We start from the raw sequence: 27,912 nt of genomic DNA on the forward strand, positions 1-27,912 counted from the left end.
GTCCAGTGGCTAAGACTCCTTGCTTCCAGTGCAGGGGGCCCCAGGTTCAGTCCCTGGTCAGGGAATTAGATCCCACATGCCACAACTAAGAGTTTACATGTTGCAACTAAAGATCCCACATGGCACATCTAAGGCCTGGTGCAGTCTAATTAATTTTTAAAAAGCTGAAGGTGCCATGTCAAACAGATTTCTCTGGGTCTCATTTGGGTCTTCCATCGGTCTGTCCTCCCAGTTTGGTCCTCCCATGCTCCTCCCTGGCTAAGAACACCCTGGATTTGGCGGGGAGCCCTCCACTGCCTGCACCTTGGCAAGCAGCAGCAGTGAGCGGCTGGTCTGGGGATCTGCGTGCTGGTCCCGGAGGTCAAACAGCTTCGGGGTGAGGATGGCAGGAGCGAAGAATCGCAGGAAGAGAAAGCCGCTTATGGCCAGGTACTTCACGTCCTGCGGAGAGGAGCAGCAGGTGAGAGGGGTCCTCCAAACCCACTTCCCAGTCAGGGAAACTGGGACAGCAAGGACAAGGGATCGGTGGTACAGGGAGAAGAAGTAGAAGGGGAAATGGCTCAGGAGGCCATCCTGGTCTGCCAAGGAGGCTTTTCTTCTCTGGGCCTCAGTTTCCCCACCTGGAAAATGGAGTAATAATACCAATTCTGCACCATCAGACTTAGCCAAACATCCTCAGATTCTGCTTTGTGCCAAGCACTGTGCAAAGGGCACAGCCCTGTGAAGGAGGCATCATCATTATTCCCATTTTACAGCCGAGGAAGCAGAAGCTCAGAGATGTCAACTGACTTGCCCCAGGTCACGCAGCTGATGAGTAGAGGAAGTAGGATTGAAACCCAGATCTGTGATTTCTGATTATGAATAGCAACAGGCCAAATATTTCTCCATGTATTTGCTTATTTAATACTCACCCTTGGAGGTTCTGTGTCTCCATTTTACAGAGGAAGCAACTGAGACCCAGAGAGGGAAGGTCACTTGCCCAAGGTCACACAGCAGTAAGTGGCAGAGCCAGGAATTTGAACCCAGGCAGAATTTGAACTCTGCCTTTCATCACACTGTCCTGCATTCAACACCAGCTACTGGGTGTCAAAAACTAAGCCTGCACAAGCCTGCACAATTCCTCAAGCAATCTCATGGGGTAGTACTACTATCCCCATTTTCCAGATGAAGAAACTGAGGCTTGGTAGCAAACCCAGTTCAGCTGGCTTCCTGCACAACCCCCAGTCCCAGCCTCTGCCCTCCACAAATTGTAAAGCGTGGTGGCCCTTCGTGTGAGATCCAGGCCTGGCCCACCTGCGCATAAGGCTGGTTCCCCTAGCTCCAGAGGGGACTTGGGAAGAGGCGTGTCTCTCTCCTGGGCGCTGACCCCCTCCAAACGGCTCCTCACCTACCCATCACATTCACCAAGCTATATTTAGCCCCCAAGAATATGTTGCTGTGTTTATTTAGGGGTTGTATTCACACATAAGACAATACCCTCTCTGGGTATGTGCCAAGTTTTCAGGGCACCTCTGCATTGACGCTGAGCCTTGCCAGGAGCTGGGTCCCTGGAGCTGCTCAGAGATGGGGGAGGAGGTCCCACAGATCTGGAACCCCAAACTACCCCTATGATGCCCCCCACCCCAGCCCGCCATGTTCCTGGGTAACTTTAGCCTTTGACGTCAGCTCATTAACTTCCTCCTTTCTTGAGGAGGAACCAGGTGTCAGAGCGGCAGAGAGAGGGGCTGCTTGGGTTTCTCTGGCCCCCTCCATCTTCGTGGGCATGAGGAAGTCTCTGCTCCCTGCCCGTGGCCACCGCTCACCATGGGGGCTGAGACCTGGGGGACACTTGGGTGTCACTGATCAGGGCTCCTCCCGCAAGGGCCAGGCTGTCTGGGGAGCTGGTCTCCCGCTTCCCCCTCCCCCAGCTGCGGATGTGTCCCACTTAGCACCTCCACCAGCGGCTGAGGCAAGAGCCCCACAGTGTGGGGTGTAAATCAGCCTCGTCCCAGTTGGAGGCCCCGGCTCAGGTCTGAGGAGGAGGATGACGGGGGGAGGGAGAGATTCCCTCTGCAAGTCTGGAGGCTGAGCCTTGAGTCCACGACTCTTAGCCAAAGCACCTCACCTCTCTGGGCCTCAGTTTCCTCCTCTGTAAAATGGGATAATACTGGCATCCACCTCACAGGGTGGATGTGAAGACTAGATGAGGTAATAAATATGTAAAACCAAGTCTGACCCCTAGACAGGGCAGTATATAGTGTTGTTGTGGTGGTTGTTTGGTCGCTCAGTCGTGTCTGACTCTGCGACCTCATGGACTGTAGCCCGCCAGGCTCCTCTGTCCATGGGATTCTCCAGGCAAGAATACTGGAGTGGTTGCTGTGTTCTCCAGGGGATCTTTCTGACCCAGGGATCGAACCTGCGTGTCCTGCATCTCCTGCATTGGCAGGCAGATTCTTTCCCACTAAGCCACCAGGGAAGCCCCAAAATATGTAGTGTTAGCTGCTGTTATTATTGTTGTCCTCATCATCACCACTATCATCACCCCTGGGCCCCAGATCCTGCCAGAACACTGTCCCCACTTCTGCCAAGACACACGGCACCTCAGGGTGGGTAGCCCAGGTTCTGTCCCGCTCCTCCTCTGCCTCTCCCTGTGGCCCTGGACAAGCCACTGCCCCTCCCCAGCCTCAGTCTCCCCATCTACCCAATAGGACCGCCTGACCCACCTCATGCTCCGCCTGGGGAAAATGCTCCTCCACGCGCTGGCGCAGCTGCTTGAAGGCGAGGCGCATGGCGGATGGGCAGCGCCCCACGGAGCCCACAATGGCGTCCACGATAGGCCCCAGGTAGCCCGTCAGCAGCCCCAGGCTGGCCTCCCGCACGTGTTCCTCGGAGGGTGCACCCTTGAAGGAGATTCTCCTGGGGAAGCAAGCGGAAGGTTGTGCCTCAGAAGCCAGCCCCTACTAAGCTCAGAGAGCACCCACCTTCTCATCCCTTCTCCATGGCCTCCCCTCCTACTGGTCCATTTCCCCTGCGGGAAGTCACCTCCTCAAAGAGGCCATCTCTGTCCCACTGCTCACCAGCATGGACCCGGGTTCCCTGCATTTCCAGTGCAGACCTGCCAGACACGCACTGCTGCCCCAGGACCTTTGCACTTGCTGTTTCCCCTGCCTGGAACATCTTCCAGCAGATCTGCACACGACTCCCTCCCTCACCTCCTCCAAGCCTTAGATTCCATACCCCCTTCTCTGTGAGGCTGTCCCTGTGACCTCCCTGGCTCTTCCCATGACCCTCCCTCACTTTACTTCCCTCCATTTCACTAATCGCCTGCAAGAGTCTTCTTTAGTTTATTAATATTACCTGTCTCCCCCAGTAAGACAGATTTGTGTTCATTTGTTTCCTGCTACAAACTCAGCACTCAGTCTACTGCTTGGCACATACACGTGTGTGTGTGTGGGGGGGGTGTACTCTGTCACTCAACTGTGTCCAACTTTTTGTGACCCCGTGGACTGTAGCCCCCCAGGTTCCTCTGTCCATGGAATTCTCCAGGCAAGAATACTGGAGTGGATAACCACTCCCTTCTCCAGGGGATCTTCCTGACACAGGGATTGAACCCAAGTCTCCTGCATTGCAAGTGTGTTCTTTACCTTCTGAGCCACCAAGGTCACTTTAAGTAGCTTGATTGTTCCCATTTAACAGATGAGGAAATTGAGGCTCAGAGAAGTCCCCTTGCCAATAGGTGGCAGAACATAGATTAGAACTCAGGATAAAAATTCCAGAGTCTGTCTGCACCCTGCCCTGGCCAGTTCCCAGATGCCCCTGCTCCCTGCGGGCACCCACTGAGTCCCACTGTCTTTGCCAGGTATTCTGGGAAAAGCCCTGGCCTTGGGGTTTCACAGATGGACTCTGCCCTTCTACTCAGGGGCTGCGTTCAAATCCCCACTTGGCAACGTCCCAGCTGTGCAGCCTTAGGCAGGTGACCTCCCCTCTCTGAGGCTGTTTCTCGTCTGTAAAAAGGGGTCCTAATGCCTGCTCCTGGGTAGTCAGAAGGGGTGGGTAGCACTTGCTGGGCAAGGCCCAAAGAGAAGGAAAGATCATTTCCTGCCTCCACCATGGTCCCCTGTGGACTGCCCAGCAGCCAGCTCTGATGGCTTGGTAGGAACAAGCCCACCTGCCTGAGCTGGAGGGGAAAAGTCCTGGAAAGAAAAGAGGAACCCAGGAGAAATGGAATGACCCCCCAACCCTGGCATCGCCCTGCTCCCTAACCCATGTCATCAAGCACTGCAGCAAGCCAACCTCTGCCACAGACCCTCCCCCAGGGGCCTCAGCCACCACTACCACCATAATAGAAATAATAGTACTTCTGGAGTACTGGTTAGTGCTGGGCTTCGTGTATTTGACTCAGTTCATTCTCCCGACAGTCCATCAGGTAGATATTCACAAGGCTTGAGATAACCTGCCCACCAGTAATGGCAGATCTGGGGTTTGAACCCAGGGCACTCATGTCTCAGAGTCCCGCCTAGAACCACCACACCACACAGTCTAAGGGGTTGGCTGCTCTCAGGGGAGGCTGTAAGACTGTAGAACATAAGGGTTCCCAAGCAGGAAGGAGGGGTGGGGTGGCAGAAGGCACAGACCCAGCCTGACAGGTCTGACAGGCAGACGAGGGGGCTGTGGCGGGTTCATCCCTCAGGTGTGGCTCACCGGGTGCGGCCCAGGTCCATCTTGCAGGGATCCAGCTCCATGTACTTCCTCTCCTCGAAGACGCGGTTGATCACCGGCCTTAGGACCTCATGCAGATAGGGCATGCCCACGAGCTGGGGGCAGGGGGCACCACACGGGGCGGGGCTGAGGGTGAGGCCGTGGTGTGCCCATGAGCTGGGGGCAGGGGGGACCATGCAGGGAGAGGTTCAGAGCGAGGTGGAGACCTGCCTCTGGGCTGGGGTTGGGGTGCAACTCAGGGTAAGGCCAGCCACCAGCCCCCCAGCTCAGCTGCCCAGGGCCACCTGAGGCCGGCCAAGCTCTGGGCTCCAAGTAAGCACTGGGAAGGGAGTCCCCATGAGGAAGCAGCCGCCGGACTGCCCACCAGTCCCCCAGGCCTTCACCTACTCACCTTCATAAACTGCTCCACTGACTTGGACGCCAGGGAGTTAGAACGGAAGAGGGTGTTGGGGTCAGCTGAGAGGACAGAGAGAAGCGTTTGCTGGGATGTAGGGGGCTGGATCCATCTCACCCTACCCACCCAAGGTGGGGGCGGGGGCAGTGGTCATGATCTTTTCAGCCTCAGGAATCGAGGAGATCTGCCATATCAACTTCTTTCACGGTACAAAGGCCCAGAATGGTTAAGTGAGCTGCCTAAGGTCACACAGCACATGAGTAGTAAAACCAGGTCCTGAACCCAAGACCATGCTCCCAGCTGGCTGGGGGTTCCTAGGCCCTGTCACCCCAACACACAAAGACACAGCAGCCCCTCTTCTCCCTGAGCTCCCCAAATCTCTCTCTGAGACCCTCTGCAGACCCATCCTTGGGGAGTGATGCCTGGGGGTGGTCATGCAGGCAACTCACTGGTCCGAGCCACCTCGCGCCGGGTGAGATAGTCCAGAAAGGGCCCAGTCAGGCCCTGGCCCAGAAAGAGCTTCACCAGCTTGGTGGCCAGCTCCTGGCGGCAGTCCCCCGAGGTCAACTCCTCCAGGACAGCCAAGGGGCTGGCGGCATCCTCCTGCACAAGGACAGGAGGCAGGAGAGGTGGCTTGGGCCCCTGGGACCCCAAAGCAAGGGGTGGCCATGATCCAGATCCCCCACACACACCCCCAGTGACGCACCCACCTCTGCTGGCCCCAGCACCGACTCCATGAGCAGCTCCCTGAGTGGCTGGTAGTACCGTGAGGGCAGGACAGAGTCCTCAGTCAGGCGCACTTTCAGCCTCAGAGCACCCAAGCTCCCGCTGACCGGGGCAAGAACACAGGAAAAGGAACGTATGTATGGGCAGGGGCAGAGAGCCAAGAGAGGCAGGTGTGAGCGCCGATAAAGAGCATGGATAATTGTCAGACAAGACAGGTATGGGCAGGTGTGAACAGGCGTGGGCAGTATAAACAGGGGTGAACAGGTATCGACGGGATAAATGGGAATGGACACATTCAGGCAGTGTAAACAGATCCAGCCAAGGTAGAAAGATGAGGCCGGTGTAAACACATGTATACAGGAACGGATGGTGTGAACAGGTGTGTGGACAGGTGTGGAGGGACCAGAAATTCTGCACACACATGAGATTGAACTGATGTGTTTACAGGTGGATGGGGATAAGGTGAACTCATTTGGACACATGTAGACGTACGTAGTGAGACATTCAGCAAGCGTCTGTTAAATGAATGAAGGGACCTGGTGACAGCGTGTGGGCTGACGTGGGCACCCATAAGGACTGGCCCGCGAGCAGAAGACGGAACCCAACATGGTTCCAGCCCGGCATCCTCCCACTGTACCCACATTTACCCAGAATCCTCCTCTGCTCTGGGAAAGGGCAGGAGGCGGAACCAGCCATTGGGGGGGTTGTGTTGCAGGACCTGTGGGGGGAACTCCACCTGTGGGGCAACACACAGGCCCTCAGCAGAGCTCTGCCCTGCTGGGCCCTGGAAGAAGAGTTAGGCTGCCCACCCAAGGAGGGGTGGCAAAGCCCACCCAGGGTCAGCTCCTCCTCCTCCACCGTGTTCTATCAACACAACGATGGCAACAGTCTGTCCCCCAGTCCCCGATTATTAGCTCCTGCCAGGGTACCAAAGGCCTCCAGGGAGCACTTAATCTACAATTGAGGAAACTGAGGCTCAGAGAGGTGGAGTGACTTGCCCAAGGTCACACAGCGGCTAGACACAGCATGTCTGGAGTGAGTGTATTTTCAGCTCCGTTGAGGGACAAACTTGCATCTATCAAAAGGCTTAAAGATAGTCCAGAAGGTCAAGTCCCACCCTCCCCCTCTCTTTTTAAATAACAACTTTTTACAGATATAATTTATATCCCATATAATTCACCAATTTAAAGTAATTCAGTGGCTTTAGTATATTCACAGGTTATGCAACTACCACCACTAATTTCAGACCATTTTCTATCAGCTCCTCTGGCCAAAGAAAGCCTATATCCATTAGCAAACACTCCCCATCCTCCAGTCCCTGGCAATCACTAATTTTTCTGTCTTTATAGATTCTCTTGTATTTAACTTATATGCAGAGTACATCATGAGAAATGCTGGGCTGGATGAAGCACAAGCTGGAATCAAGATTGTAGGGAGAAATATCAATAACCTCAGATATGCAGATGACACCACCCTTTTGGCAGAAAGTGAAGAACTAAACAGCCTCTTGATGAAAGTGAAAGAGGAGAGTGAAAAAGTTGGCTTGAAGCTCGAAACTCAGCATTCAGAAAACTTAAGATCATGGCATCTGGTCCCATCACTTCATGGGAAATAGATGGGGAAACAGTGGAAACAGTGACTGACTTTATTTTTGGGGGTTCCAAAATCACTGCAGATGGTGACTGCAGACATGAAATTAAAAGACGCTTACTCCTTGGAAGGAAAGTTATGACCAACCTAGACAGCATATTAAAAAGCAGAGACATTACTTTGCCGACAAAGGTCTGTCTAGTCAAGGCTATGGTTTTTCCAGTAGTCACGTATGGATGTGAGAGTTGGACTGTGAAGAAGGCTGAGCACTGAAGAATTGATGCTTTTGAACTGTGGTGTTGGAGAAGACTCTTGAGAGTCCCTTGGACTGCAAGGAGATCCAACCAGTCCATCCTAAAGGAGATCAGTCCTGAGTGTTCATTGGAAGAGCTGACTCATTGGAAAAGACTCTGATGCTGGGATGGATTGGGGGTAGGAGGAGAAGGGGACGACAGAGATGAGATGGTTGGATGGCATCACCGACTCAATGGACATGAGTTTGAGTAAGCTCTGGGAGTTGGTGGTGGACAGCGAGACCTGGTGTGCTGCAGTCCATGGGGTCATGAAGAGTCGGACACGACTGAGCGACTGAACTGAACTGAACTGATAAATGAAATTATGTAATATGTGGGGAGTTTGGGACAGGCTTCCTTCACTTAGCATTGTGTTTTCGAAATTCATCCATGTTGTGTGGATGAATGTGTCAGGATGAATGTCACAGGATCCATGTGTCAGGATGTCATTGCTTTTTATGGCCACATAATATTCTGCTGAGTAAATATACTATATTTTGTTTCTTCACCCATCTGTTGATAGACATCTGAGCGGTTTCGACTTTGGGCTGTTTATGAATGATGCTGCTATTTACATTAACGTAGTGTCGTGTGTGGATATGTGTTTCCCTTTCTCTTTGGTACACGCCAGGAGTGCAACTGTTGGGTCACGTGGTAACTCTAACTACTGAGGAACTGCCAGATTTTTCCAAAGCAGCAGCACCATTTTACACACTTTGATGACTTTGGTGAAGCATGCGGTCATTTCAAGGGAAGTCCATGACCAAGTCTCCCTCTTATTTACTCTATTCTTGCCTCCTTTTAAAAACTGGCAGCTTCAGCATTTCCCTGGTGGCTTAGTGGTTAGGACTCGGCTTTCACTGCTGCGGCCCAGGTTCAATCCCTGGTCATGCGACCCAGCCAAAAAAACAAAAAAAAAACAAAAAAACTGTCAAAACAAAAATGCTGAGTATACATCCACTCAAAACTCCTGAGAGGCAAGAAAAATCATACCCACTTTACAGATAGGGAGACTGAAGTTCCAAGAGAAAGACCTTGAGCCCAGTGCATCCAGGAATAAGAGTTAGATTCTGGATTCAGAGAGACCCGAACTCAAATACTGACTCTGCCATTTCTTAATCATATGACCTTGGGAAAGCCACTTCACCTCTCCGAACCTTAGTCTTCCCATCTGTAAAATAGAGACAGCAATGGTCCCAGCCTCTTAACAGTGGCCATCAAGGTTATATAAATGAAGTGATGCTGGAGAAGCACTTAGCACAGTGACGCACACAGTCAACCTGGGTACTCTCATCCCGGAATAAGAATCTGGGCCCACCCTATGACCTTAGGTAGGTTCCTGCACCAATGGGATCATGGGACTCTGTCACCCAGGCCTGGCCAAGGTACCTGATAAGGCAAACATCACATCTACCCTTCCAAGTGAGCCCCAGGATGCCCAGCCCTTCTCCCCAGTCCCCCTTGGAGGCAGTGGTGAGCCATGGAGAGTGTCTGGGGGTGCTCACCATTCCCAAGAAGTCATTCTTGCCAACCATGTCCCAGTCCCAGAGTTCCACTCGCAGAGGGGATGGGGAACCTGGCATCTCCCGCAGCTCCAGCACCTCATCCCAGTGTGGGAAGCGAGTCTTCTTGATGGTCTGGGAGAGGAGGGAGTGAGAGAAGACAGAGCTAATGGGACCATTCTTGTCTCCATTTTACAGATGGAAAGGCTGAGGTTCAGAATGGTAAGTGGCTTTCCCAAGGTCATTTAATGCCCCAGTCTCCCAGCTCTGCTCCACCACTTACCGAAGTCTCCAAGCTCTGGCTGCCCCAAAACACACGCGCAAATGGGTCAGATGTGCCGGAGATGTCTCGTGGGGCCAGGTCCCTGAGGACAGATGAGGTAAGGAGTAGCGGTCACAGGACCCTTAAGGACCAAGACCCAAGCCTTGGGGAAGGGGTTCAGGGTAGACAATTCAAATGCTGCTGATTTCCAAGACAACAAAATAGTACATTGTAGGGATCTAGCAAAGAGCATCCCTCACCAGGTCCATCCAAACCTGGTATCTTCCTTTTGATTAACGCTACCCTGCGAGGACACATTACTATGCCCACATTTTCTAGGTAAGGAAACTGAAGCACAGAAAGGTCAAGTTGAACATCACAAAGCAGCAGGTGAAGGTGCAGTGAGGAAGGGAAAGGGAGCCTTTGTTTCCCTGGAGCCCATGGATGGGAGACCAGATGCCAGGTTTCATAGCCTGGATTCTCCCATTCACTGGCTGAGTGACACTGGGAGAAGTCACTGTCCCTCCCTGAGCCTCAATTTCCTCATCTGAAAAATCAGAGTAATAACAGACTGACCTCACAGGGCCAAGGGACGAGATGACATGTGGAGAGTGCTCAGCTCACTCATTCACTCAACAAACACTCCTACCCATACTAGGACCAAGAAAAGGCATGAGGAAGGGACCCCCTGCCTCTGGTTGCCATGAAAACCCAAGTTTCAGCCTCTCCCACCCCTCCTTTTCAAGGTCCCCCAAATCCAGGGACCCTCTCCCCCACACACCCAGGGGCTGCTTGTTTCCTCCTGCTGTTTCTCTCCCACCCTGCTTGGCATCCAAAGCCTTCTTTGGTTTCCTAGGAGCCAGCCTAGTTGCTAAGCGACAGCAATCGGTCCGTCTCCTACTTGCAAGGATCCTGCATAGCTTTGTAGTTGGGGAGGAGGCCATGGGCACAGAGTAAGTGAGGAGTCCCTACCCCTAAAAAGTCCTTTTGCCTGTCCTATGCCTGCCTGCTACTCCATTCAATCTCCAGGGAGCTCCAGCTGAGGATAGAATCTGGAAGTGGTGGGAGAGGCACAGAGAGGGCAAGAAAGGACTTTAAGGTCACAGAGCAAACTAGAAATAGAGACCTAGTCCAACTTGGGTGAGGACTGGCCTAAAGGTAAGAATAAAGGGAGTAAGGCGTGGGGAAAAACATGGGCAAAAAACAAAATAAGACATGGGAGCGTGAAAGGAGTGGAAATAGTCAAGGAAATAGAGTGGTGGGGCAGCTGAGAAAGGAAATAGAGTGATAAACAGACAAGAGGGAAGATGGGTATCCCAGGAGTTGTATCCATCTTTTTTCTGATGTTTGCTTGGGACAGGACCTGCCCCTCCCTTTCTCCCAGCCCACATGACTTGAGTGGGTTGATTCCTCCCTCTCTGCCAGGAAGGGACTTGCTACTCAGGTCTGACCAATCAGAGTCAGTGTAATTGGTTCAATGATAGGCAGGTACTCCAAACTGGGTCAATAAGAGTTAGTCCTAGGATATTGGTTGGAAATGGTGGAAGATAGTTTTTTCCATTGGAGCTGCCAAATTGGTAGGATGCCAGTCTGGGGCTGTTAGGGTCAGCTTTGCCCCTACCTGGGGAGAAACTGTCTGAGAATAAAGTTAATACAAAAGACACCCAAGGAATCTATGTCTACAGATTCCTGATGTCTCTGTTGGAGCACCTGGATCCAGCCATGCCTGAAGCTGCATGTCATTCACATGAGCCAATCTGCTTAAGCCAGTATAAATTGGGTGTCTATCACTTATGATTTGATTAATACAATCTCCACACCCATCTGCCTGGTCATTCTGAGTATCTGGCCTTTGGTTGCTGGTCACTGGAGACCCAACAAAGATTTTGCTCAAGCTTTAACCCAAGAAACTTGCCACCTGGTGAGCTTGGACTGTTTGCCTTACAAAGGATGTCGGTTTTGAGCCAAGACATATCTCAGGAGTGAGGTGGTCTCAAGGCAGCTGGGAGGAATCCAGTGGATTCCTGCTCATTCTCAGACCACCCCCCACCCCACCCTCACCCCCATCATGACCATACCTAGCCTGGAGCACGTGACAGTGAAGACAACGGCCCCGCACGTCCTCCAGCGTCCGCACGGACAGGCAGATCTCACCCTGCACCTCCGCGTCCGGGTCCACACGGCTCAGGTTGATCCAGCTGTCGATTCCTGGAGGGCACAGGCACCAGCATTCATTAAGCACCTACCACCATCTAGGCATTGCATTATCTTTAAAAATTCAATTAACGTTAAAAAGATATCGAGTCATGGACCTCTTGGTAGCCTTCTGCTATAGTTACTGTAATTATCCCCACTTCCAGATGAGGAAAAAGAGGCACAGCAAGGAGGGAACTAGTAAACCGCAGAACTAGGATTCAAATGCAGGCAGTATAGTTCTAGGGCCAGGGCCCCTAACCATGTACTATCACACTCTTCATCCGTCCATCATTTACTCTCCCCTCAGGAAAAAAAAAGAAAAACAACACTTGGCATTCCTATCTCTGAGCCTTCTTATAGGCTCTCGGCCTGAATCAATCAAGTCAGTCTTGGTCTTCTCAATCTTAACCTCTCCTTCTTTCTCTCGCTCTCTGTCTCTGTCTCTCATTTCTCTCAACACATTCAAGATACTGTTCCAGGGACTTCCCTGGAAGTCCAGTGGTCAAGATTCTGCACTCCCAATGCAGGTGTGGGGCATGGGTTCCATCCCTGGTCAGGGAACTAAGATCCCACACGGCAAGTGGATATAGCCAAAAAAAAATTTTAATTAAAATTAAATTAAATTAATAAAAATTTTTAAAGATACTGTTCCACTGACTTCCAGCTTCAGTTGTAGTTACTGGGAAGTCATTCCAGCCTAATAATTGATCTTGCATGAATGGTCTATCTTTTCCAAGTTTAAGGACTAAGTCTTTGATGTTTTTTGCAGTCTCCCCACAGTATATCTAGGTAAGGATATTAAAAAAACAAAACAAAACAAAACAAAAAAAACCCTGCTTAGTAAAGGCTGTGCTCCTTCTACTTATGAAATCATGCTCTTGAGTTCTGGAAAATTCCAGGCCATCAATTTTTTAGAATCCTTTCCTCTCCCCAGATTTTTCTATATTCTGCTTCTAGGACTCCAATTAAATGGATGTTAGAGACTTTCTCAGTTATTTTCCATGTCTTGAACTTCTCTTATATGCTTTTCATTTCTCTGAGCTGAAGTTTAAATAATTTATTTAGATCTCTCTCCCAGTTCACTAATTCTGACTTCAGCTCTGAAAGAATGATGTGCCACTCATCCACTTGGTTTTTAAGGTCAACAATTGTACCTTTTATCTCTAAGCATTTGATTTGGTTCTCTTCCAAGTCAGTCTATTTTTTTTAATGCATTGCTTTAATTTATCATGGTTATTGCTGGCCCTTCCAGGTGATTACATTTTATTTATTGAATTTTTAAATTCTTATATATCATAAATACAAAGTCTAAAGTCTTTATGGGTCTAAATCTGATGGTCATCATTTCTGCTGACTCTTGCTCTTGGTGGCTCACTTCCTTGTGTGTGTAATGATCTTTGATTGTGAAGCCACACTTGTTTGAGCTCACCCTGTGAGAAATTTAACATGAGGATGCTTATCCCTGGAGAGGAGTAGCAGTTGCTTAGGAACTTTGAAGGGGAATTCTCAGGTTCAGTAATAGCCACCTTGCCCCTGGCCTAAGATTTAGTCTGTTGACTGTGAATCTGATATTGACGTTAACTTTCAGGGAAATCCTTCCTTACTACCTTGCCTCTTGCTCACCACTCCATGTTAGGTTTTAGCTCATGATTCACCGGGAGTAGAAGGAGGAATGGAAGAGGGCATGGCAACCTGCTCCAGTATTCTTTCCTGGAGAATCCCATGACATGGGATGGCTCCTCCATGACAGAGGAGCCTGGCGGGCTACAGTCCATGGGGTCGCAAAGAGTCAGACACGACTGAAGAGACTCAGTACACATGCTTGCCTGCAGATGGAGGAATACTGAATCCTCTTCACATCCTTCCAACAATGTGTTAGGAATTGCATCTAATTCAGGATCTCACTGTTATGTGGCCAGAGAGCCATTCTGTGGATCGAGTCTCCCATGCTGCCGGAAGTATAAGTTCTACTTTACCTCTCTATCTCTTTCGTTATTCCCAAGTCCAGGATGCCATCAGCTTTTTCTAACTTGATTAGGTATCTGTTGCAATAACCAAGTTAGAAAAGTGAAGTTCCATCTCACCTCACTTCACTTGGTATTGTGTGGACCAAATGTAAAGTGCTTAGCATTGTGCCTGGCACATAATAAGCCTTCACTAAATAGGAGTGATGATTATAATGATTGGCACATAGTGTGCTGTCAACTAATGCTCACTGATGCAAAAATATATTATTATATTATTCAATAAATGGTGTCAAGATAACTAAGAATCATCTAGACCAAAGCAGTAAAGTTCAATCCCTATTGGATGCCTTGTATCTGGGTAAGTTCCAAATAGATCAAAGACTTGACTGTTAAAAAAAAAATGGGAATAAATTGTTGCTAGAAAGAATCATATAAAACAATCTGTCCTAATATCAGGACTGAGAAGGACTTTCTAGGCATTACATAAAAGTGCACCCCTCCACACACAAATTTTGATTACAGAAAAAGAAGCAAATTTTCTACTGGAAAAAATGATAAGCAAAGTCAAAATATAAGCCACAAGGAGAAAAAAACAATTGCAGCTAATGTGACAAAGTTTATTTTCCTCATATATACAGATCTCCCACAAAAAGGGAAGAAACGGCAAACAACCCAGTGGGTGAAAAATACACATACAATGTAAATAGACAATAGACACAAAAAAGAGGAAATAAAGAGACTCTCGATTATATAAAAAGGTCTTCAAACTTACTTATACCGAAATGCAAAACAGCGTACACAACAAGCCAATGTTTTAACCTTTCAGATTCAAGATCCAAAAGTTTGGCATTTGTTGACAAGGTTAAAGGGTAGATTAATCTGTTAACTGTTAAGTAACTGGAGAGTAACTTAACAATAACTATAATCAATAACTATAATAACTATAATAAAACATGCTAATGTGGATACTCTTTGATCCAGCAAATCCACTTCTAAGAATTCATTATGCTGATTGATATAACTGGCATACATGGGGACTTCCCTGGCAAGTGGTTAAGACTCCTTGCTTCCAATGCAGGGAGCATGGGTTCGATCCTTGGTTGGGGAGCTAAGATCCAACATAGAGCACTGCACAGCCAAAATTTTTTTTAATTAATATAAACTTGCATTAATATAAACTTGTGTGATGTGTGCAATTGCATTTGTACAAGGCTATTCATTGCAGCATTGTTTGAACTAGGAAAACATTGTCAGTAACCCAAGTGCACATCAAGAAGGCACTTTAGCCAAATAAATGATGGTACATCCACAAAACGGAGTTCCATGAAGCCATACTAAGAGCAAAGAATGCAGAAGCTCTTGAGACATTAGTATGGAAAGATTTCCAAGATACACGGCGAAGTGAAAAGACAGGATATAGAACAGTGCGTTTAATGGAGTTCCTATTACTATAAAAAATAAAAAAGTGAAGTAGCTCGGTCGTGTTTGACTCTTTGCGAATCCACAGACTATAGCCTACCACGCCTTTCCGTGCATGGGATTTTCCAGGCAAGAATACTGGAGTGGATTGCCATTTCCTTCTCCAGGAGATCTTCCCATCCCAGGGATTGAACCCGGATCTCCAGCATTGTAGGCAGACGCTTTACCGTCTGAGCCACCAGGGAAGCCCTGTTTCTATAAGCAGAGAACAAAACGCATACAGTAGAAAGAGCACAGGCTTTGGAACTAGACAACTTGGTTCAAATCCCAGCTGTCCCACTTAGTCACTTTGTGATCTTGGACAAGTTATTTAACCCCCTGTGATTCAGTTTGTTCACCTATAGGGTGGGCATAGGACTTCCCAGGTAACACTGGTGGTAAAGAACCTGCCTGCTTATGCAGGAGACATAAGAGATGTGGGTTCGATCACTGAGTCGGGAAGATCCCCCGGAGGAGGGCATGGCAACCCACTCCAGTATTCTTGCCTGGGAAATCCCACAGACAGAGGAGCCTGACGGGCTACAGACCATGGGGTCGCAAACAATTGGAGATGACTGAAGCATCTGAGCATGTGCATGCAGAATGGGCATAACAAGAGTACTCATCTCTTAGGGTTATTAGAATAATTAAGTGAATTGATATGTGTAAAGCACTTCATGGGAAATAGATGGGGAAACAGTGGAAACAGTGTCAGACTTGATTTTTTGGGCTCCAAAACTACTGCAGATGGTGACTGCAGCCATGGAATTAAAAGACGCTTACTCCTTGGAAGAAAAGTTATGACCAACCTAGATAGCATATTCAAAAGCAGAGACATTACTTTGCCAACAAAAGTCCATTTAGTCAAGGCTATGGTTTTTCCAGTGGTCATGTATGGATGCGAGAATTGGACTGTGAAGAAGGCTGAGCGCCGAAGAATTGATGCTTTTGAACTGTGGTGTTGGAGAAGACTCTTGAGAGTCCCTTGGACTGTAAGGAGATCCAACCAGTCCATTCTAAGGGAGATCAGTCCTGGGTGTTCTTTGGAAGGACTGATGCTAAAGCTGAAACTCCAATACTTTGGCCACCTCATGCGAAGAGTTGACTCATTGGAAAAGACTCTGATGCTGGGAGGGATTGGGGGCAGGAGGAGAAGGGGACGACAGAGGATGAGATGGCTGGATGGCATCACTGACTCGATGGACGTGAGTCTGAGTGAACTCTGGGAGATGGTGATGGACAGGGAGGCCTGGCATGCTGCGATTCATGGGGTTGCAAAGAGTTGGACACGACTGAGCGACTGAACTGAACCGACTGAAAGCACTTAGAATGTGACCAGCACATAGTAAGCACTACATAAATGTTTGCTGCTATTACTGTTGCTACTTGCTTGCATATGTTTTTTAAAAATATTTATTTTATTTATCTGTCTGTGCTGGATCTTAGTTGCGGCATGCGGGACCTTTAGTTACAGCACGAAAAGTCTTAGTTGTGGCACATGGGATCTAGCTCCCTGAGCAGGGATCAAACCCGGGGCCCCTGCGTGGGAGTGTGAAGTCTTAGCCACTGGACCACCAGGGAAGTCCCTTGCTTGCATAGGTTTAAAATGTCCCTAGAAGGACATACAAGAAACTGACACCATGGGGGATGAGAACGGAGAAGCTGGGACAAGAGTGACAGTCCCACCGCTAACTGTGTCTTTTGAATATTGAACGGAAATAAGTTAACTGCTCAATAAATGAATTAAATTAAAATCCAGGCTTCCCTGGTGGCTCAGTGGTAAAAAAAAAAATCCGCCTGCCAATGCAGTAAACACGGGTTCAATCCCTGATCCGGGAGGATCCCATGTGCCATGGAGCAACTAAGTCCATGAGCCACAACTACCAACCCTGTGCCCCAGAGCCCAGGAGCCACAACTCCTGAAGCCCCTGCTCCACCACGAGAAGCCACTGCAATGAGAAGCCTGTGCACGGCAACTAGAGAGCAGCCCCCGCTCGCTGCAACGAGAGAAAAGCCCATGCAGCAACGAAGAGCCAGCACATGCAAAAAAATAAATAATGCAAATTAAAAAATAATAAAATTCAAAACAGAAGCAACAACGAAAATAATTTCCCCCGAAGGCTCTGTGTTGCCCATGCTGCTTGCTATGCCCCAGCAAGCGCCACCCCCCTCCCTCTGCCTGGCACCCTCACCCACCTCGGGGGTCCGCTGTAATGGCCTCCCTGCTCAGCGAGATCTTGCCTATGATGTCATCTTGCCTGCAGAAAGGCAGGCAGGTGAGGGTCCAAGTCAGGGACCCCTGCCCCGCCCGTGGAGAGGTGGGTGCAGATGTCAACGGCTGGGTGGACAGGTACTGTGCTTTGGGGTGTCCCGCCTTCCCTCAGATGCCCAGGTTTGGGTCCCCAGCACACACACCCCACTGTGTCCTCGTCCAGCACGTAGAAGGACAGATGGTGGAAATCCAGGGGCAAGTGCACGGTGTACTCCTCCCCCCAGAAGGGGCTCAGACTCCGCCAGATGGTTGCTGTCCTGCAAAAGGGGGCACAGGGGGCCTTTGGGCCACACAGGCAGCAGATACTGGGGGACACACACACACACACACACACATACACCCAGAGCTACTCAAACACAAATACAGCTACACATACACACTCACATAGACCCAAGAACCCAGATATAAGATACACACAAATACACACACAAACCATAACACACACCCAGAGACCTTGACACATGCACACACAACACACACACACACAAACATTCACAGATACACCAAGGAAACCAGAGACACAAAGAGACACATGCACACACATACAGATACCAATATGCATCTTCAAAAATCTCTAGAAATATACAACTATGTGTTTCTACATACAGACAAGGGCAGACCCACACAGAGAAAACATTCACACGGATAACACAGACAAAAAAAAATGCCCAGAACATGGAGACACACACAGACACACATTCACACACACAGAGTGATACCCGGCAGAGATACACACAGAGGATCACAAAACCCTCACTAACAGACAAGACCCACAATTCGATTCATCCATTCATTCACTCCATAAACACTCACCCTGACTATGTGCCAAGTCTTGGGGCTATGGGAAATTAGAGGAAGAGGTGCCAAGGAGCCACCCCCACAGAACTCCCCCAGCAGAAAGGGGCTCCTCCTGAGCCCTATGACACAGCAAGAGAAGTCCTGTGATTGGTTAGACCAGCGGTGCCCACTGGGCTGAGGATGGGAGGGGTCAGGAAAGGCTTTCCCTAGGAGCCAGTCAGGCAAAGCAGAGAGAGGATAAAGACAGTCCAGATGGCTGGAAGAGCATGTGCCAAGGCACTGAGGCAGGAATGGTGAATTTGAGGAACAAGAAGATGGTGGCTGGGAGGCAGGAAAGTGTGAGGGGCCAGGGGACCATGAAGTCAGCAGGGGCCGGAGCACTTAATCAGCAAGAGGGAAGCCCAGAAGGGTCAGGAACCAAGACAGACCCAGAAACAGATACACACCTCTTCACCCCAGCACCTCTGCAGATGCACTGCCCTTTACCCAACAGCGAAAAGAGAACTCACTTTGCCCGGTCAACACACACTCAAGTTGACAGCTGCAAAATTTGGCCAACACCCCTGCCTCTGCCTTCTTCCTTCTGAGGCGGAAGGCAGATGGGCCCCCTTCAGGGTAAAGCGATTGGAGACTCATTCCCTATGGACCAAAACTCCAAGACAATAGCAGGACTATTAAGGGAAAGTCTGGGCCCTGCCCAGACCACATACTTCTCATTCTGGAAGTCAGGAGACCTCTCTGACCGCACATGTGCAGGAACGCTCCTTGGAGGTCAAAGGGGAGTGATGTTAACTAAGGCCGGGCTACCCACAGCCCTCTTCAGTAGAGTCCATCCTGGCTAAGAGATGCGTCCACACATGGAAGGATCCTGAGATACGCTAAATGCACACTGTGAGCCAGGTAAATCAAAATGACTGAAAACCTGAAGAAATGCCCATAAAAGTAATTCAAACTATCACAAGGGCACAACTCAGGGACTCGCCCTCTGAGCCTGCCCTTATGCCTATCCACTACACATACTGTACGCTCTGCCCTCTTAATACTTGACTTGCTTCACGACTTTCCATCTTTGTGGGAATTCTTTTCTGCAAAGCCCAAGGGCCAGGGCCCTTGTCACTGACCAGTGGTCTAGTAGATGAGCATCTGGTGCTCTCACCATCACAACCTGGCCTGTCTCTGGCTGGGAACTCAAGCCCCACCTAGCTTCTACCACACTCTTCCCCAATAGAGTGTGAACATGGACACGCACACACACAGACCAAGGCCGCTCCATCAGACCAACCCTTCTTTCCAAACACTCGCTTCCGTCCTACCCCACCCTCTTTCGCTTCCGTCCTACCCCACCCTCTTTCCAGTTGGAAGTCCCCCCAGGCTCCCCAGCCCGTGAACTTGGAGGGTCCTCAGAACCCAGAGACGGGGAGACAGCAGCCTGGGGTCACACAGAAAATCAGTCTGTGGGCTTGGGGGTGGTGTCACAGAGTGTGGTAAGGGGGCAGAGTAAACACAGAGAGAGTGATGGGGGATAAACACACAGATTGGCTGGGGTGCTGCAGGTTGACCCTCCCCCACATGGGCTCCCTGCCCCCAGCTCCCAGCCCATCTGGACCAGAACTGGCGCCAGGAGGATCCTGAATCCTCCGTCTCCATAGGAACCGAGGCTTCAGCCGCCCGCCCACCCACCCACGCCCCTCAGGCCTGCGGGGGTGAGAGCTGTCCCTCGGCCTGCGGGGGCGGCAACCAAGCCCAGCCCAGCCCGAGACTGGCTCACGCAACCAGACATCTTCACATCCTCACGTGTTCACAGTGGTGTCTGTGTACCCAAATAAGCAGGCATCGGTGCACACATGCATGTACATGGCAGCCCACGTGTGCACACACACATACACACCCCACACGCTGGTACACAATGTGAGCCTCTGAGTCTGCACACCCACAGGGACACACATCGATGGTCACGGGCATTCACACCAGCCCTCCAACACTTCCCCACACACCATACACACTCACATGCGGGTCCAACTGGGCACACATGCACACACACACACACACACACACACACACACACCAGTGCCCGCAGCACCCAGCAGGCCCAGAACTAGCCAGCCCAGCCAAGCGTGAGATGCCCGCCCCCAGGAAGGCGCAAGCTGGCAGCCGCTGAGTCAGCCCCAGGACGCGGGCAGGGACATCGTCAGGGCAAGGGGGAAGGTGGCGGCCAGTTGGTGGGACTAGATGGACAGAGGAGCCAGCAGGCCCCACCATCCAGGCCCGTGGCTGGGGCACAGAACACCCACCATCAGGCCAGCGAGTCCATTCGTGGTGTAAGTGTGCCCCCACGGCTCTCTTTTCAACGTGGATCCTTACACCTGGACTCCCTTGTCTCCTTTGCCCCATGCCTAGCTTCTCCCCGCCTCACCTGGCCACAACTTCGTCATCCACTTTCACGATGCAGTAGGGGTCACTGCTCCCCGACCTGCAGAAGGAGAAGGTTTGGGGAGCAGGCTTGAGAGGGTAGACCGGAGTGGGGATCCCAGTCCACCTTTGTTTTATAGATGCAGGGCAACTACGGCCCAGAGAGGGGAGGGGATTTGCCCAGGGTCACACAGCAAGTCCAGTAGAGGCAGGACCTCTGGGGACCAGACCATGTCATGGCTGCCCAGCAGCCACCCACTGAGTGCCTGACCTCCTTGAATGGGCCCAGGGCTTCCACCCAGAGAAACAGAACACTGAGACCTGAAACCAGAACATGTGGAGTCCGGGGCCCAGGAAGCCTAAAGTGCTGGTCCAGAGCCTGTGCTCATCCGGTGAGTCATCCCTGGCCTCAAGCTTGCTCACTGTGGAACCCCAGCAAGTCCTTGCCCCTCTGTGGGCCTCAGTTTCTCTGCTCTGTAAGTTGGGTGTGATATTTCCACACACCTCTTAGGGCAGGTGAAGGAGCTAAAGAAGCTAACGCGTGGTATGATGCATCACAGCTGACCCCAGAGCTCTTCCCACAGACACCTGAACCCCACCCTCAGGGTATGTGCTGCCCCCTCCGTTGGGAATTTCCCTGGGAGGGGACGCTGCGTAGCTCAGCCTTCAGTGGGGATGGACCTCAGTGGATGCGCTCACTGCAAGCACAGACCAGGGCAGCCAGACCTCAAAACTCAGCCAGTAGGAGACATAGGCTGCATCCCCTCAAGCAGCCACGAGACATTGACCAACCAAAGCCAGTTCTGTCCCCCCCTTCATAATAAGGGTTACTAGTCCATCCCAAGATGGGCTGCAACCCCTCGAGTAGCCATGAGCTATTAGCCAAGCAAAGCCAGTTCCATTCCTCCTTCATTACAAGAGTTACTAGTCCATCTCAAGATGGGCTGCAACCCCTTGAGTAGCCATGAGCCACTGGGGCAACCAAAGCCAGTTCTATCCCCTCTTCATAATAAGGGTTACTAGTCCATCCCAAGATGGGCTGCAACCCCTTGAGTAGCCATGAGCCATTAGCCAACCAAAGCCAGTTCCATCCCCTCTTTATTATAAGAGATGCTAGTTCATCTCAAGATGGGCTGCAACCCTGTGAATAGCAGAGTCATTGACCAACCAAAGCCATCCCCCCTTCATAATAAGAGTTACTTGCCCATCCCAAGCTGACCAGGGTTCCTCATGACTTCCCCCACCCCTGCCCGCATCCCATCACACAGGCTTCCCTTGTCTTCCACCAAGCTCAGTCCAGCCTCAGGGCTTTTGCACTTGCTGTTCCACATCCACCTTTCTAAGACACCTACTCTGTTCTTGAATGACTCCATCTTTTCCTTCAAACCTCAGCCCCAAAGTCACTGCCTCAGAGAGGTGGTCCTTGATGACCACTGTCCTCCGACAGTGGACAGTGTAAAATTGCCCTCTGATCCCTCTGAGCACATGAAGTCATCTTGCTCCCTTGTTTCTCTGTGCTTCGTGTCTGTCTCCACGGCTCCCTGCCACTTGTGAACACTGAGATCCTTGGGGGAGGAGCTGTGCCTCTGTCCCCCTCCCTCCACAGCCTGGCAGAGTCAGGATTTGAACTCAGGTCTGTGGGGCTCAGCATACATATTCCCAACCAATGCCATCTGCACTCCAACTCAAGATCCCTTCCCCACATGGCCCCCTTCCCTGATACTCCAGCCCCCGCCCTCTCTCTTCCACCCTCTCTCGGTTCAGTCTGTCACTGATCCACAAATGCCTCGGGGATTCCAGGAAAGAGGGACATGGCACCAGGAGCTGCTCCAACCTCGTCTGCTGGCTGAGCCCTCCGCGGGCCGCAGTTTCCTGTTTGGTTGCTTTCCCTCAGCTCCCTCTGCCGAGTGTGCCTTCATTTCCCCATCTGCTCTCCATCCCTGAACATCTCAGTCTAGTCGGCAACCTGTGCCTCCACGTTCCTCTCTGGCCTCCCTTCAGCATAATGCCCCAGGTCTCAGTTTTCCCATCTGGATCTATTCCAAACCCATTGGGCTGAGTAACACTGGGAGCCTCAGTTTTCCCCTCCAGATGCCCATGGCTGGGTGACACCCCCTCCATCTCGTGTCTCTCTTCACGTCCTCTATTCCTGAGCCTCTTTTAGGCAGGCTCCCATCCTTTGGTTTCCCCAACAGCAGATATAGGACAGACAGGCTGGAATCCACTAGAAAAGGGCTGGGAGCCACGGCCCCTCCTGTTCACCCAGCCTGACCCCTGGGCCCCTCTGGGAGCAGAGCACGTCAGCCTCAGGACTCTGACGCACGGAGGCCTTATCAGACTCCTATCAGGTAGGGGCTACGGTGGCAGGAGGGGGCTGCCCCCTCCAGACCCTGGATCTCTCCAGACCCTTGGCCTCTCCCACGGTCCCTGCCCCACCTCAAGTGTGGGAAAGCCAGCCCCTGGACCATTGCCTACCCAGTCTGCTTGGTGCCTGGTGTGTGCATGCTAAGTCACTTCAGTCGTGTCTGAATCTTTGTGACCCTATGGACTGTAGCCCTCTCCAGGCTCCTCTGTCCATAGGATTCTCTAGGCAAGAATACTGGAGTGGGCTGCCATTTCCTTCTCCAGGGGAATCTTCCCAACCCAGGGATCTAACCCACATCTCTTATATCATCTGCATTGGCAGGTGGGTGTCTGGAAGCAGTCAGTATTCAAATTCCAGCTGTGTGACCTTGGGCAAGGGACTACGCCTCTCTGAGTCTGAGTTTGCCCATTCATAAAATGGTAATGCCAATAGGACTCTGCTGCTGCTGCTGCTAAGTTGCTTCAGTCGTGTCCGACTCTGTGCGACCCCATAGATGGCAGCCCACCAGGCTCTCCCGTCCCTGGGATTCTCCAGGCAAGAACACTGGAGCGGGTTGCCATTTCCTTCTCCAATGCATGAAAGTGAAAAGTGAAAGTGAAGTTGCTCAGTGGTGTCCGACTCTTCACGACCCCATGGACTGCAGCCTACCAGGCTCCTCCGCCCATGGGATTTTCCAGGCAAGAGTACTCGAGTGGGTTGCCATTGCCTTCTCCAAATAGGACTCTAAGAAGTGTTAAGCACAGGACCTGGCCCATAGGAAGCTTTGACCACATATAGCTGCTATATGAATGACAGAAATAACTCAAATTATCAGCTGAGGCCTCCTCCAAGCCAGGGTTGGAGCCCTCTCAAACCTGGGGAGGCTTCAGAAAGATTCTAGGCCCTCTCCCTTAGAAGAGGGGAAAGAGGACATACCCCCTCTAGGAGTCCCCATGGGCATGGAGATCCCAGCATGCTATGAGGGAGCCCCTCTGAGAAGGGCACCAACAGCTAGGGAAACTGAGGCAGGCTGGCGGGATCCCCAACTGGGGCCTAGTCACTTCCCCCTACCCTGGTACTGGGGTGAGGGCCACCTAGAGCTCACCTTGGCCCGGGAACTGGGGGGAGGAGGGGCAACCAAGAGACTCAGGGATCAAGTATGAGTCAACTCCCTCCCCAAGAGAAGCAGAGGGAGCCCCACGAGCCGTGTCTGGGTCCGAGGACAACACCCACTGCTCCCTCATTGCCCTCACCAAGGACTGGGAGAGACCGGAGCACCGAGAGAGGGAAACCCATTTCTGAAAGGTCTCCCATTATCAACTCCCCAGCAGCTGCCAGGCGACCTCATTGCCTCAACGGTCCCAGAACTGCTAATGCTCAGGGGCTCTGAAAGAGCATCTCATTAGAGGGGAGACGGGGGCTTGTCCAGACGCTGCATTGGCACAGCCAGCGAGCTCTCTGCTTTCCCCAGATGCTTGTTTTAGGGGTCACTGATGAGGATGGGCGCAGCTGGAACGGCTCTAAGGAGCTGTTGGCACAACTGTTGGCACAGCTCCAGGACTGGGGAAGCGGAAGATTCATGAAGTCAAAGGCAGGATACCCTCCTCAATGGGACCCCCAGCCGGAGGTGTTAGGGCAGAGCTGAGCCCCAGCCTGTGCAGAGGCTCAGAATCCACATTCCTGCTCCCCCTGGCCCTGGGGTAAATCCTAAGTGGTTTTTCTACCCTCACAACTGCACGAGGCTTGCAGACTCCCTGTCCAGGGTTCCCCTTGCTCAGATAGGAAATTCAGACCTGGATAGGATCAGGTTCAAGGTCATAGAGTCAATGTCCTGTCAAGGATCCCACACCTGTTCCAGGTACCCACACCCTCAGAGCCCCTTCTGGGCTCCAGGCCAAAGCAGGAGGGGGACCCCTCCCTTCATTCTGCTGATTCAGCAACTGCTGACTCAGCCCGGAGGGAAGCGCAGTCAAGGACTGGCACTGCGGGGACCCCATCACCTGGCTGGGGAGGGGGCTGCAGGGGGAAGTTGGCTCTTCAAGCAGCTTAGCATCAGGGAAGGCCCCCCACCCCGGGCTGGTCGCTGCTGGCTGAGGAGCTAAGGGCTCTGGGTCCAAAGGAACCGTTTCCCCCAGGCCTGGCCAGTGGGCCACCTGGTGACACTCTGCAAACCTAAACACCAGATGCTCGCAGAGGAATGCTGGGCCGCCTGGATCCCAGGCCCTCTAGGGCCCCTCCCAGGGTTCTCTGAACCGGTGCCCACCCAGGCCTGGAGAAACCCCACCTCCAACACCTGCCTGGACTAAGGAAGGGAGCCCTCCATCCCTAAATCCCCTCCCCAGCTCTGACAGAATCTGATCCTATAAGCCCCAGGGCTGAAGCCCTGGAAGACCCCCTTTAGTATATATCCCAGGAACAAAGACACCCCCTTCCTGGCGACTGGGCGGGGCATCTGCTAAGTCTGAGTGCCCCCTCCACCAGGAGAGCGATGGGCAGGGGGCCTCTCGCCCCGCGACTGTGGATCAGCCCCAGTGTTGTTCTCAGACAAGAACCCCTCTCCCATTTCACCGACTTGCCCTGGCACGCCGAATGGGCGACCCCTGCCCCATCCGTGCTCGGCACGCCCCTCATCCCCGACTGGCCCCGGGGGGTACTCACACATCCTTGGCGGGCAGCGCCCGGCCCTCCACGACGCGGACGTTCAGGGAGCTGCTCTTGGCCATGGCGCCCTGCCCCAAACTTTCCGACCAGGAGGGCGCCCGGGTTCCGAGGCTGGACCGCGGCAGGGAGGGCATCTACATGTCACCCGCAGAGAGCCTGGCACCCTCTCTCGGAGTCCCCGGGCCACCTGCCCGAAACGTGCGGGTAGCTGGACGGGAGGTTTCCGAAGGAGGAGAGAGGATAGTGACCGGGGAGGGGGCGCCTCCCTCCCTGGACTCTACAGGTAGGAGCCGGGCGCCGAGCTGGCAGAGCGCGCGGGGAACACACCGCCAGCCCTTGCCTTCTAGTCTGGCGCTCTTGGTGGGCAGGCGGGGCGGGCGCGGGGTGGTGGGGGCGGCCCAGGGCCCTCCCCGCAATCCCGCCTCCCGCGGGGTCCCCCTCCCGCCCGTTCCCGGGCCACCCTCGCGCGCCCTCTGCCGGCACCCCAGCCAAGCGTGCCAAGAGCGCACCCGCCGCGGAGCCCCGGGCGCGCGGAGGCTGGGACTGCCAGGTGGGGAGCGGCCCACGGCCATGATGGGCGTGGCGGCAGGCTCCTGCTGAGTTGGCACTGGGCACAGAAGACACAGTGTGTCGCCTGCCTGCCCTGCTTCCAGCACGATCACACCTCTCCGGCTCTCCCCTGCCTGCCATCCCCGCACCGCCTCCTCGGTCCGACCTCCTTGCGCCGTCCCGGAGCAGTATCTGAGATCGTCGGGAGGCGTCGCTAGAGAAAGTCACACCCTCCCTGGGGGGTCCTTTCAGAGTCCAGAGAGGGAGGGGCCTCGAACATCCCCTTCCATCTCTTTTAGTTCCCAATTAAATCCAGACTGTGCGTGCGGCAGACTCCACGTCACGGGCTGGCATTGCGGGGGAGGAAGCTGCGGCCGGAGGGGGAGGGGAGGGCTTGAAGATAACAACCACCACAGCGACGATAAAAAACCATCTCCAAGTGTTTGAACACTTACTGTGTGCCAGGCACTGTTCTAAGCGTTTTACACAGATTATCTCATCTTCCTCCTCATCATTGTATGCGCTACTTACTGTTGTACCGGTACCCCCATTGTACGGATACACAAACTGATTTCAGAGGGATTAAATAGCATGTGGAAGATCTTACAGTCAGTAACTGATTTGCCTTTCTGAATTTGAATGCTGACTCTGCCACTCGGTAACTGTGTGGTCTTGGGCCAGTCACTTAACCTCTGTACCTTGGCTTGGCTTTCTCATCTGTTCCTATGTGATTATAGTATCTTGTTCACAGGATTTTGAGAGAATTAGATGAGATAAAGCAAGTAGGAAGGAAGCAGGTATAGGTGTCAGAACACCAACAGGCACATAAGAAGCTTTTCAGAAAGTGTTTGCTATTATTGTCCTTTAAGGCAGAGCTCAAATATCACCTCCTCTAGGAAGTCTTCCAGGATGGCCTCTCCTGCCAGGCAGAGGTTTTCTTTCCTTTTTCTCTGCTCCTACAGCTCCAGGTTTGTCCATTTTTTGTACATCTCATTAAGTGAGATAATGTGACCAGAAGGGCCTGTCCTAGAACAGATGCATACACACACTGGCTCTCCCCATGAGTTAGTTTAGCTGCCTAAGAGTTCTCGGAAGGGCTGGCTATGAGCCTGACTCACTCTGGTCAGTTCAGCCCAGGGCTGGGCACCAACGGGTTGGCTCTATTTATGATGTTCCAGAAGGAACACCCAGACCAGCAATTCTGGGAGGGCCCCACCCAGCCGCAGAAGCAGTCCATGACCTGCTTCCCTATCTCCCTCTCTGACTTCCCTCCCTGACCCAGCACCCCAGCCAGGCTGACGAGGAATTCATATCCCTGGAATTCTATCCCTGGCTGGCCACTGTCTGGTGAGTCCTCCAGCTTCCAAAGACTGAGCCTCAGTTATCCTATCTGTGAAATGGGCCCAGCAGAGCTGACCCCCCCAAAGCTTAAAAGTATTGCAGCACCCTTCAACGGGGTCTGAAGGGTGATGCAGGGTTGAATTCAGAGCAGTAGTATCCCCAAGGGAGTAGTTTAAGCCCTCCTGTAATTTTTATCAGTCACCCCAGATCCTTACTAGGGGAAAATGGTACTTTTTATATGACTGCTACTTCAAGACAGATGTCCTGCCTCTCCCCACCTTCCTCACATAGGTGGGAGCTTACAGAGGAAACTTTATCTTCTGAAAAAGAGATCTCAGGGTATCCAGCCCCCAGGGACTCTTGATGGAACATAAGGGTGGCCCTAGGGGCCACCTGAGATGCCAGCCAACCCACCACCAGCCATCTCAACCCATTTTCCAGAACTAAGCAGG

The 27,912-nt window shown here is 52.1% G+C and overlaps 1 protein-coding gene across 1 annotated transcript in view; it reads right to left on the minus strand.

Annotated features, from left to right (window-relative positions):
* The window catches only part of RASAL1 (RAS protein activator like 1), a 34,194-nt gene extending 7,905 nt beyond the window's left edge, over positions 1-26,289 (minus strand). Inside the window, exons 1-14 of the mRNA XM_055549937.1 lie at positions 25,568-26,289; positions 20,570-20,626; positions 17,502-17,615; positions 17,283-17,344; positions 11,544-11,673; positions 9,487-9,568; positions 9,207-9,338; positions 6,466-6,554; positions 5,803-5,920; positions 5,542-5,695; positions 5,090-5,154; positions 4,681-4,793; positions 2,703-2,895; positions 304-441 (exon numbers count right to left, since the gene is read on the minus strand). Of these exons, the coding sequence (XP_055405912.1) occupies positions 304-441; positions 2,703-2,895; positions 4,681-4,793; positions 5,090-5,154; positions 5,542-5,695; positions 5,803-5,920; positions 6,466-6,554; positions 9,207-9,338; positions 9,487-9,568; positions 11,544-11,673; positions 17,283-17,344; positions 17,502-17,615; positions 20,570-20,626; positions 25,568-25,704 (1,584 nt within the window). The 5' untranslated portion in view covers positions 25,705-26,289. The remainder of the gene's footprint in view (positions 1-303; positions 442-2,702; positions 2,896-4,680; positions 4,794-5,089; positions 5,155-5,541; positions 5,696-5,802; positions 5,921-6,465; positions 6,555-9,206; positions 9,339-9,486; positions 9,569-11,543; positions 11,674-17,282; positions 17,345-17,501; positions 17,616-20,569; positions 20,627-25,567) is intronic.
* Between the last annotated feature and the right edge of the window lie 1,623 nt (positions 26,290-27,912).

This window comes from Bubalus kerabau, chromosome 16 (assembly GCF_029407905.1).
Source record: "Bubalus kerabau isolate K-KA32 ecotype Philippines breed swamp buffalo chromosome 16, PCC_UOA_SB_1v2, whole genome shotgun sequence".
In the NCBI taxonomy this organism is placed as follows: Eukaryota; Metazoa; Chordata; class Mammalia; order Artiodactyla; family Bovidae; genus Bubalus; species Bubalus kerabau.